This window comes from Melanotaenia boesemani, chromosome 19 (genome assembly GCF_017639745.1).
Source record: "Melanotaenia boesemani isolate fMelBoe1 chromosome 19, fMelBoe1.pri, whole genome shotgun sequence".
Lineage (NCBI taxonomy): Eukaryota > Metazoa > Chordata > Actinopteri > Atheriniformes > Melanotaeniidae > Melanotaenia > Melanotaenia boesemani.
This window is the reverse complement of record NC_055700.1, coordinates 3,630,154-3,642,595: the sequence shown is the minus strand read 5'-3', so window position 1 is coordinate 3,642,595 and position 12,442 is coordinate 3,630,154. Positions and strand designations below refer to the sequence as shown.

Here is a 12,442-nt window from a genome sequence, read left to right as displayed (position 1 = left end):
TTTCCAGTACAAACTGGTCCGGGGCCCATTCAAACACTGTACTGGTTTAATTGGTCTCATTTTTGGTATAATTTATATTGAATAACTAAACCAGATCTGCTTCCAGTTTAACAGCTAAAACCTTTTAAAGTATGACATGATGCAATGACACCACCACAATGATACATATATCATTGTATATATGTGTTATATATATGATTGTATGTGACACTTCACATAAAACAAGAGGCCTGATATGTTGATAATTCATAGAATGTAATCAAATCAACTCCTACAAGAACACATTTAAAGGCTCAAGTCAGGCTGACAGACACAATATATGTAGTAGATTTAACTACAGCAAAAAAAGGGACTTGGAAAAATATGCTAATTTGATCAATAAAATGGTGAAGTGATTAAATATATTCGAACAATACTAGGTTTCGAATTAAATACATAAAAGTAAATTAATTTATCAAATATTTAAATGCATATAAAATATTTAATGACACTGATTTATGTATTTCATAAACTTTTCTTACAATTTTAAGTTTTAAGAGACTTACAATTGAAAGTTGATAACCATGACAGATGTTTTTTGCTCTCTAATTTTGATTCTTCTCTTTTTTTTTGTTTGTTTGTTAAAACTTCCACCATCTTTCCCTCCAGTATTGATATTTGGTTACTAGATGCTGTTGAAGGCTTCAGTACTTCACTGCTAGTTAGCGTTAGCTTTCCCTCTATGTTGGTGTTTGGTTACTAGATGCTGATATTCTACATGACATGGTTATGTTTAGCTCTAACCTTGGCACTACTTATTATGTAAAATATTTATTCTCTTAGTACTATCACAAATACAGCATTAAAATTACTGTATATTTCAACCTTAAAAATTACATTGTGTGTGTGTGTGTGTGTGTGCGCGCGCGCACATGCATGTGTTTTGTTTGTGCCCATGCATTTAGGTGTGGGTGTGTGAACATGCGTGTGTGGTCAAGACCAGGGTGGCCTGATGCATGAATGACTCTTGGCCTGAAAAAGTTTCCCAGTCCGGCCCTGCTTGACTGTGTGGTAATCTGGTCTGCCTTGTAAATTATCTTTGTGGTTTCAAGCAGCTTCACTTGGCTTTTGTGTATTTCCCTCAGTTTCCCATGTTGTGTCAAGAAGTCGTTGGAGATCCGCAGAAGGGAATGCCAAATCAGGACTTCCAGCCTTGACCAAGCCTTGCCTTGTTTGTCCACCTGCCTGCTCGCCCTGCCTGCTGCCTATCTCAACACTCACAGACAGAGATCATTTTCTGACTTACTCCTCCACCATCAGCCACCTCGGGATCCAAGTAAGCTGCTGATTCTGTCTGCAATATCAAGAGTTTTCATAAGACTTTCGTTAATCCTCTGTCCTCTCTCAGGAGGAGTAATCTGCACCTAGACCAAGCCTCCCACAGATCCCAAGTATTAATAAAGATTTTTCAATCTCACCTTATTTCCCTCTGTGTCTTTGCATTTGGGTCCACCTCCTAGCTACGGTTCCTGATCGTAACACTAGAAGAGTCACAATGCTCAAACTCCTGCACTGTGGTAAGGTGGCTGCTCAGGGAGGAAGAAAATTAATTTATTTTATAAGTAGTTCACAAAACCTATACTGTTGCACTAACTACATCATCAACTACTTGCAAAAATACTATAAAGTGCTTTTACTGTGTACTTTTGGATAAATTAATTGTCAAAATCCCTTGGGGATGGCTTTTATTACTGTCCATAAGATAATTTGACAATGAATTACTCCAAAAGAATTAAGTAAAAGCACTTCATAGTATTTTTGTAAGTAGTTGTCTATGTCCAGGCCAGAGTCCAGACTAAACATGGAGAAGCAGCATTTAGCTGTTATGCTGCAAACAAATGGAACAAACTGCCAGTGGAGATTAAACTTTCCCCAAATGTAGACATTTTTAAATCCAGGCTAAAAACTTTTCTTTTCTCATGCGCCTATGCATGAAATCTGCACGGTAACTTTTTTTTTAACTTATCTTGCTTTTAATCATTTTAATGTAATTTATTATTTTATTGTGATTATGTCTTGATTATGTGTTGATGCCTTTTACTATTCTAATATCTGTAATGTCTTTGTTTTATGTAAAGCACTTTGAATTGTCCTGTACATGAAATGTGCTATACAAATAAACTGCCTTGCCTTGCCTTGCCTTACATAGTACAGCATTATAGGTATTGTGGAATGATTATGGAAGAAATTAATATTATTGCACTTCAAAATTATATTAAAATGCTTCCTTTAGCTATCAGTAAAAATTTTGACGAGTACTTCATAGTATTTTTGCAATAAAGTGGTAATGTACTTAGTACAAAAGTATAGGTTTAGGGGACTGCTTATGGAAGAAAGTGATTTTATTTGTCCTCAGATTTAGACAATAATGCTCCTTTTTTGCCATATATGAGGCACTTTGAAATTGAATATCTGGAAAAGTACACAGTAAAAGTATTTCCTATTATTTGTGTAAGTAGTAGAGGAAGTACTTAGTGCAACAGTACAGGTTTCATTAACTACTTATGGAAAAAAGTTATTGTATTCCACTTCATAGTTAGACGGTAATGCTTCGTTTTGCTGTCCATAAGGCATTTTGACATTGAATTACTAGAAAAGTACACAGTAAAAGTATTTCCTATTATTTGTGTAGGTAGTATAGGAAGTACTTAGCACAACAGTACAGGTTTTGTGGACTACTTATAGAAGAAAGTGATTTTATTTGACCTCAAAGTTAGACGATAATGCTTCGTTTAGCTGTACATAAAGCCAAAGGCAAATTTATTTGTATAGCACATTTCATGTATAAGACAATTCAAAGTGCTTTACATAAATCATTACAACAGGGTGCAGAAAACAATACAAGTGCTTTAAAAAAATAAAAATAAAAAATAAACAAATAAAGCTTAAAAGAAATGCATTTAATGAATTAAAATCTGAAGGAATATGCTGAAATAAAATAGATAAAAAGCAAGAAATAAAGTTAAAGACAATATTAAAACATGATTCCAGCTTAAAAGAACCAGATGTAGATTTTGACTTCTAAATAAAAACTATTGAAATGCAGCAGAGAACAGGTGGGTCTTTAACCTTGATTTAAATAAATTGAGGGTTTCAGCTGATCTGGGGCTTTCTGGGAGTTTGTTCCAGACATGTGGAGCATAGAAGCTGAATGCAGCTTCTCCATGTCTGGTTCTGACTCTGGGAACTGATAAGAAACTGGATCCAGATGACCTGAGGGTTCTGGTAGGTTCATACTGGGTCAAGAGGTCACTGGTGTATTTTGGTCCTAAACCATTCGGAACTTTATAGACCAGCAGCAGAACTTTAAAATCTATCCTCTGACAGACCGGCAGCCAGTGTAAAGACCTCAGAGCTGGACTGATGTGGTCCACTTTCTTGGTCTTAGTGAGGACTCGAGCAGCAGAGTTCTGAATAAGCTGCAGGTGTCTAATTGATGTTTTATGTAGAACCTGTAAAAACACTGTTACAATATTCAAGCCGACTAAAGATGAAAGCATGGACTAGTTTTTCCAGGTCCTACTGAGACATCAGATCTTTTTACCTTTGATATATTCTTAAGGTGATAGTAGATTGATTTTGTAATTCCCTTAATGTGTTGTTCAAATTTAAGGTCTGAGTCCATCACTACACCCACATTTCTGGCCTGGTTGGTGGTTTTTAGGTGTATAGACTGAAGCTCTGTGGTGACACTTAATCGTTTCTCTTTGGCTCCAAAAACCATCACCTCAGTGTTGTTTTTGCTTAACTGAAGAAAGTTCAGACACATCCAGTCATTAATCTCTTCAATGCATTTACCAAGAGCCTGTACGGGCCTCGGTCTCCTGGTGACATTGTAATATATATCTGTGTGTCATCTGCGTAGCTATGGTAACTAATTTTGTTTTTCCTCATGACTTGTGCCAGTGGGAGCATGTAGATGTTAAACAGAAGAGGCCCCAGGATCGAACCTTAGGGAACTCCACATGTAATTTTTATCTGCTCAGATGTAAAGTTTCCTATTGACACAAAGTACTTTCTATTCTCTAAATAAGATTTAAAGGAGTATAGTGCAGTACCAGAGAGGCCCACCCAGTTCTCCAGTCGTTTAAGCAATATACTGTGGTTGACTGTATCAAATGTAGCACTGAGGTACGACTAAGACTGACATTTTTCCATCATCTGTATTACAACATGTGTCATTAATGACTTTGGTCAGAGCATTTCAGTGCTGTGGTGCTGTCTAAAACCTGACTGGAAGACATCGTAGCAGTTGTTTTGTGTTAAAAAGTTGTTTAGTTGATGAAAAACGGCTTTTTCAATTATCTTACTTAGAAAAGGAAGATTTGAGATCGGCCTGTAGATGCTCATTTGTGTCTTGTCTAGATTGTCCCTTTTTAGCAGGGGTTTGATTACAGCTGTTTTTAAAAGTTCTAGGGAGAAGCCAGAAATTAAAGACACGTTCACAATCTGTCACAGATCTGGCTCCAGAGTCTTTGAGACCTTTTTGAAGAAACCTGTGGGAAGGATGTCCAAGCAGCAAGAGGAGTTCAGCTGACATAAGATGTCGCCCAGATCTTTGCTGTTAATGGGATTAAAATGTGTCATGGTGCTTAAACTGGTTTTCAATGGACACAGTATGTCTACTGAACCTGCTGTTGATAAACCAACTACTTGTCTGATATTATGGATTTTTTCCATGAAAAATTTGGCAAACTCATTGCAGCCTCAGTGGAATAAAGTTCAGGTGCTACTGACACAGGAGGGTTTGTTAACCTGTCAACAATAGCGAATAAGACCCGAGCATTATGATAGTTTTTGCTAATGTCAGAGAAATAGGACTTTCTTGCATTCTTCTGTTGCAGATTATAAGAGTGAAGTTTCTCTTTATTCATGTCATAATGAACCTGTAGATTTGTTTTTCTCCATCTGCGCTCGGCTTTCCGACACTCTCTTTTTCCATGTTTCACCAGTGTGGAATTTCTCCATGGAGACTTTTTCTTTCCAGAGACAACCTTCACCTTAACAGGAGCAATAGCATCCATGATAATTAACATTTTAGCACTAAAACTAGCAGCAAGCTCATTGGCTGAACCCGCTGACAGGGAAGGTGGTTAAACCTGGTTAAACATCCCACTCATGTTTTTAGTTATACACCGTTTTGTGATCATCTCTGTTGAGATATTTGTGTGAACAGGAACTGTACACTCAAAGAAAACACAGTAATGATCAGACAGGCCCACATCACACACAGTAACCTTGGAAACATCCAAACCCTTAGAAATCACCAAGTCTAGAGTGTGTCATTTAATGTGTGTGGGCTTTGTTATATGCTGAGTCAGCCCAAAGTTCTCCAGACTGTTACTCAGGTCCTTAGTCGTTTGTCCTGAGGGTTTTCTACATGGATGTTAAAATTATCAACAATAATTACACAGTCAGAATCTAAACAGAGCTTGTAGCAGCAGTTCACTAAACTCTTCATGAAATTCTGCGCAGTGCCCTGGTGGTCTATAGAAATTTAGATATATTATTTTATAATAAACTTTCAACTGAAGAGCCATGTATTCAAAAGAAGTCAAACTTCCAAGAGATAACTGCTTAAACTGAAATGATTCATTAAATAAAACTGCAACTCCCTCCTCTCCTGTTTAGTCTGACCTCACTGATAAAACTAAAGTTAGGAGGGGTTGACTCTATAAGAGCAGCTGCATTGTTATTTTGGTTTAACCAAGTTTCTGTTAAAAACATAAAATCAAGGTTGTGCTCAGTTATAAAATCATTCATTAAAAATGTTTTCCTGCTAATGACCTAACATTTAATGAATGTTTGGGGGCACGCTGTGGCTCACAGGGTATTTTAACTCTACTTAGAAACCTTTTAGAAAGCAGCTCTCTGTGTTCTGACTGAGCTACTTTTCTCCTTCTGTTACTAAACAGTACAGATATTTTTGAACCTTCTAATAAACAGGGGTCCAGCTGGTCCTGGGAAAAATCACGACTGCCGTTATCTATGCAGCCTGGACCCTCCACACATCAAACAGAACCTCACTTTGACATTGAATTACTAGAAAAGTACACAGTGAAAGTATTTCCTATTATTTGTGTAAGTAGTATAAAAAGTTCTTAGTGCATATTTTCATTTATTTATCTTAATACCAGACAGATTTGCATATTATTGCTATCTGTAAGGGACTTTAAGACAAGACAGAGAGGAAGAGAAATGCTTTATTTTGAAATCTGGAAGTATTCATTGGTGGTTGTTGCTTTTACCATGAAGTTGAGAGTAAATGCACACTTGAAATACAGTGGCGGCTGGCTTGACCGCAGTCACATTGCTTGTACAGGACATTTCAAAGTGCTTCACATAAAACAAAAGCATTACAGATATTAAGAAATAATGAAAGACAGCAGCACATAGCAAGAATCACAATAAAACCATAAATTACATTAAAATGATTAAATGCCAGATGAGTTAAAAAGCTAACATGCAGATTTCGGGCATAGGCGCATGAGAAAAGAAATGTTTTTAACCTGGATTTAAAAATGTCTACATTTGGTGAAAGTTTAATCTCCACTGGCAGTTTGTTCCATTTGTTTACAGCATAACAGCTAAATGCTGCTTCTCCATGTTTAGTCTGGACTCTGGTCTGGACTAGTTGACCAGAGTCTTTGGATCTAAGAGCTCTGCTAGGTTTATATTCTCTGAACATATCACAGATGTATTCTGGGCCTAAACCATTCTGGGATTTGTAAACGATCAGAAGGGTTTTAAAATCTATTCTGTGACTGACTGGAAGCCAGTGTAAAGATTTCAAAACTGGTGTGATGTGTTCAGATCTCTTAGTCCTGGTTAAAACTCTAGCAGCAGCGTTCTGGATGAGCTGCAGATGTTTAATGCTCTTTTTAGGAAGTCCTGTTAAAAGACCATTACAGTAATCCAGTCTACTGGAGATGAATGCATGGATGAGTTTCTCCTGGTCTTTCTGGGAGACTAAACTTTTAATTCTGAAAAGAAAAGCACACCAGCATCCAGCTTATACATCAGTATCTTAACCAGCTGCTGGCTCTGTGTTCTACCAGACACGTTTACTTTCAGTGTCTAAAATATTCACTGCTTTCACTTTATCATGTCCAGTATAACATGTGAGCTTCTGTTAATCAGCTGCAGTGATTTGTACTAAAGTTGCTGCACCTCCAGTTTAATTCTTTATGTGGTTAATTATGAGTAGTTTCATCTGAATGAATTAAAGCTCTGGTCTAGAGGTTGTTGGGTTGTTGAGGTTGTTCATGATGAATTAGATTGAGCTCCTTTAGACTCCTGGCTGCAAGGACTGTGAATTGTCTCTTGAATGGATTCATGTTATGTTGATGTCTGTCTTTAGTATGTTGGTTATGTTGATTTTTACCCAGCACACTATCTCAGAAGCAGCATTGCACTTTTTTCTTAACTTAAGGCTGATATCTTATGGGCTGTTGACTTGGATTTGTCGATGGCTGTTCATGTTTCCTCCTGATACAGTTTTTAAAAAGTGTATCTTAAGTTTTTATTATACAGTGCTTATTCTGATTATTTTGAATTTTGCACCTGGCAAATTCTCTTATTTAGAAAAAACAAACAAAAAACTGAAACTAACACTAAAACTAATAAAAACTAAACTAAAACTAAGCATTTTTAAAAAATGAAAACTAATAAAAACTAGAAAATTTGCTCTAAAAACTAATTAAAACTAACTGAATTTAAAAATAAAAAGTCAAAATGAAATAAAAACTAAAACTAATAAAAAGTCCAAAACCATTATAACCTTGCAGCCAGCCTGGAACCAGGAAACAGGGGAGTGAGAGGACTACATTGCCCTCACCTTCCCTGCTCATGACAGTTTGTGAAGTGTGTGTTGTTTGTAATTAAAATTGAGGGGCAGTGACCCCATCATGCTGGAAGTGATGCCACACGAGCAGCACCACCTGCAATGCACAATATGGCACAACTCCCCTGGAACAACCCAGGCCTCCTCCACAGGTGCCTCCCTCCCTACATACATGCCTATATCCCTGCCCACTCCCACTCATGCTGGCACATGACACACATGCACACATATACACACACAGCCACACAGCTACACAGCTACATGCACACACTCCAAGTCTCACCCCTAAATACACCCCAGCACCTCCCCCCACGATCCCCCGAACCTCACTCAAAAAAAAGTAATTATAGCTACTAGTTACTTTTTGCAAAAAGTTACTGAGTTAGTAACATAGTTACTGCATTATGATAGTAGCTTATTACTTAGGAAAGTAATTTTTCTGTTACCATTTTCTTTTTAAAGGAACTTCTAATTCATCTGCATGTTCATTTATTCATAATAAAAGTGAACATTAGATCCAACTAATTAATTAATAGAATGATTTTAAAAGAACATCTAGAGCAGCTCTTTTCTTTAGGCAGCCAGAAAACACAAAGCACATCACACAGAGGTTAATGACATCAGACACACCTCTTACACTTACCTGAACAGGTGAGATTCCAGATGGAGTCATGATTAACTGATCCTGCACATTCCCTCAGAGGAGATCCAGACTTAACACAGTCAGGGTTGATCCACCACACAGATCTGTCTGAGGTCTCCTTTCTCTCTCCCATGGAAACAGACAAAGCAGAACCACAGTCCAGATGTTCACAGAAAACAGCTGCGGTCTCCAGGGTCCAGCCATAAGCTGACACTGGTACCCATTCTCCCCGTTTCATCTCCACTCTACCTGCACAGCGACTGGCTCCTCCCACCAACATGACATCATCAGAATCTGAACAGAGATCAGAGAGTCATCAGTAAAAGAACAAAGTGAGTTTGATGAGAAGAGAAATGAAGCAGATCAAAGCTGCAGCTCCTCTTCTACCTGAGCAGGTGAGTCCAGCAGCTCTGCCAGGTGAGCAGGTGTTTCTATCAGAGTCTGAGCTTCTACAGTCCAGCAGAGCAGACTCATGGCCTCCACACTGGAACTCTTTGGTCCACATGGGAGCCTCCCCTTCTCCATAGAGCGCCCCCTGGAGGACTGAAGGAGGCCCACAGTCGAGCTCCCTGCAGACCACCTCTGCATCCTGCTGGTCAAAGTCAGCTTCACACACTGAGGACCAGGTCTGGTCAGACTTCACCTCCAGTCTGCCTGAACACAGGCTGGATCCATTCAGCAGCCTGACAGAGTCTGGACACATCACACACCATCACACACACAGTTACACCATGATGAGGAGGAACTACTTTTTATAAATGGATCATTTTACACATCAAGAAGAAGAACAGATGATGGAATCATGAACCAAAGAAATCTGAATTCTTTCTTAGTTTCAGTTCCTCTGTCAGACGGTGGGGAGGATGCTGGTCAGGCCTGGCAGGCCCAAATGTGTCATGAAGGTCTACTGGAAACATCTGGTGAAGTCTCCTGTCAGAAAGACCTTCAACTCAATTTTACTCTGACCTCCTCCTGGATGATCAAGCTTCTTACCCTCTCTCTAAGGGAGAAGCCAGCAACCTTTCAGAAGGAAACTCATTTCAGCCGCTTGTATTCTTGACCAGTAAATCTAGAGCTTCTCTTTTCAGCTCAGCTCCTTCTTCACCACATCAAACTGATGCAGAGTCCAAATCACAGCAAACACTGTACTGATCCACCCGTAGATCTCTTGCTACATCCTTACCTCACTCACAAATAAGACCCCAAGATACTTAAATTCTCCACTTGGGGCAGGATCTCATTCCCGACCTAGGGGAACACTCCACACTTTTCCAGCTGAGGACAATGGTCTCAGATTTGGAGGTGATGATTCTAAACCCAGCTGCTTCACACTTGGCTGGGAATCGGTCCAGTAAGAGTTGAAGATCATGGCCTGATGAAGCCAACAGAACCAAAACTTCTGCAATAAGTAAAAACTCAATCCTGAGACCACCAAACCAGATCTCCTCAACACCTCGACTGATCCTAGAAATTCTATATATAAAAGCTATTTAAAGAATCAGTGACAAAGGACAGTCTTGCAGAAGTTCAACCCTCAATGGAAAGAAATCAATCTTACTGCTAACAATGCAGACCAAGCTCAGGGAGCAAGGAAGACTGAACAGCTTATACAAGAGGGTCTGGTACTCTATACTCATGAAGTTGAAGTCAGCAGCCCACCATCCACTGTACACAGTATTCGTGGTGCACTGATTTCTCCTCCTGAGGCACTGGACAGTGGAGCAGCTGTTCACGGCCTCTCCAAACTCCCCCTCCCCTCCAATATCTGAGTTTCTGCCTAAAAAAAGCCACACTCTGCTTAGCCTGCTAATACCCGTTAGCTTTCTCCAGAGTTCGTTTTCACGTTGAAATCCCCATCAATAAAATGTAGCGTGACATTTATAAACGGCTCTATGGTGCAGCTTGACCACAGGTCCATAGCAGTGGCGAAACATTGGACTGTAACCACGTCCTTCACAAAACCCTCCCCACACTCATCATACAGGACAGGAGAGACACTCCACTAACATGAGGCGCATTCAGACAGAGAAGTTCTAAGAACGCAGTCCTAAGAACTGTCCTAGTTCTAGGAACTGCCTTCCCCAGGGGAACTGTTTCATGTTGCATTCGCACATGAGGTGGGGGGGACCGGTGTGAGGCAACCCTCTGCAACAGTGACGTATGACTTTAGCGCCACACAACAACAAAACAAAACCAGCGAAAAATAACAGCAGAAAACACCACCAAGCTAATATGGAGAAGGAAGAGATCGCCGCGTTTATGCTCTGCTTGACGGGGATGTTACTGATGGACGATAAAATCAGGTCTCTCACGTTTAGGCTGGAAATGCACATAGAGAGTCAGGAGATAAAGAATCTTCTTGGTTTCATGGAGGAAGAAAGTTTCACTTATTAAACATGCAGCGATTGTATGCGTGTCGTATGAGTAAACATGTCAGACGGTATTCTACTGTCTGTGTTGAGCAGATTACAATAAATGAATATTTTAGATTGCAGGTTTATTGTAACTCGTGTTCTGTTTCAGATGTTGCTGTGGCTCTTTGAACAACATTTCTCACCGTCCGGCTGCTCCGGAGCAAAGCTGATGACTGGTGGAAAAAAGTTGTTCCCAGTTTTACCGATGAGCAGAGGATAGAGAATTTCCGTATGTCTAGAGACATTTCAATACATCTGTCGCCGCCTGAGGCTGCACTGGAGAGGATGGACACAACCACCTGCTGCAGATACTGAAGGAACTGGAGTGTGTGCAGCCTTGATGTTTTACCTCCTGCCTTCCAACTAATCACAACACACCTCTTCATAATAAGCATCATGTTCTGGAAGTTGGACAGACAGAACATACATGTATACATGATGTACACATTTAAAGAGAGAATGTTCCATAGAAAATGCATCATTTGTTCACTTCTTTTGTTATGTGCAAAATAAAGATCTCATCACCTGCTTTTAAGCTTTGTGTGCATTATGGAATCTATCAGTAGCAAAGGTGAAGGAGTCATCTGTCACTGGAGGGTTGGTTGTGACTGACTTATGGTTTAGAAGAATTATGAGGACATACAGTCACAAAAAATTAACAATTTATGAAGGTTGAAATGTAGAAAGAGGTGGTAAGATGTTTACAGGTGTGTACTTTTATAAGTGTCCACAAGTATTTGATGCCAGACCTTCGTTAAACTTCATCCTGTGATATGCAGCATTTTAAGAAGTTGATAAACTGGAATGTAATGCACACCTGAGGATTAACACTTAAAACGTTGTGAGCAAAAATGGATTATTTAATATTTCATAGCTATTATTGGTTAATAACTACTTAATATATTTATTAGCTAATATTTCATAGATGTGGCCAAACCACATCTAACTGACAAAACTGAAAACTTCTGACTCTTTACAAAGTCATTTATTTTTATAGTGAATACAGAAATGCAGAAATAACTATTTACATGTGCTATGATGATGCATATCACTTTGGCTTTTCTTGCCATCCTGTCCAGCACATCCAGAGACCCTCCATCACAGATCTCTGCTGGCTTCAGCTCTGCCCGTCTTCTGCCTTCTTTGTGCCTGTTCCTGAAAGACCTGCAGCATGTTGGAGCTGCATCGCTTTGCCTCTGCTGTTCAGCATCTAACAGCTTGTCCTGCACAGCAGCCAGAAGAGTGTCAGCCCTTTTTCTATTTCATGGAAAAAACAGGGAGAGTGGAGACAGGTGCTTAACACACAGCAACTAAAATAAAACATTTTGAAGTGTAATATAGTGACACTCAACAAAACACATGTACAATGGATTAGGATGATTTTTTTTTTACCAGGGCTATTTACTGGCCACTTAGACCCATCAGCTACTTCATATCACCACATATGCATTAAAGCTGTTTTATTTACCTGATCGATGCAGCAAGGTGTGCTGGTGGCAGCAG

The 12,442-nt window shown here is 39.3% G+C and overlaps 2 protein-coding genes across 2 annotated transcripts in view; both read right to left on the bottom strand.

Moving 5' to 3' along the window:
• Positions 1-12,442, bottom strand: part of LOC121629681 (scavenger receptor cysteine-rich type 1 protein M160-like) — a 530,109-nt gene that overhangs the window by 465,235 nt on the left and 52,432 nt on the right. The gene's annotated exons all lie outside the window — the stretch shown is intronic.
• LOC121629683 (scavenger receptor cysteine-rich type 1 protein M130-like) overlaps positions 8,824-12,442 on the bottom strand; it is a 40,388-nt gene continuing 36,769 nt past the window's right edge. The window contains exon 4 of the mRNA XM_041969403.1: positions 8,824-9,218. Within this exon, the coding sequence (XP_041825337.1) occupies positions 8,842-9,218 (377 nt within the window). The 3' untranslated portion in view covers positions 8,824-8,841. The remainder of the gene's footprint in view (positions 9,219-12,442) is intronic.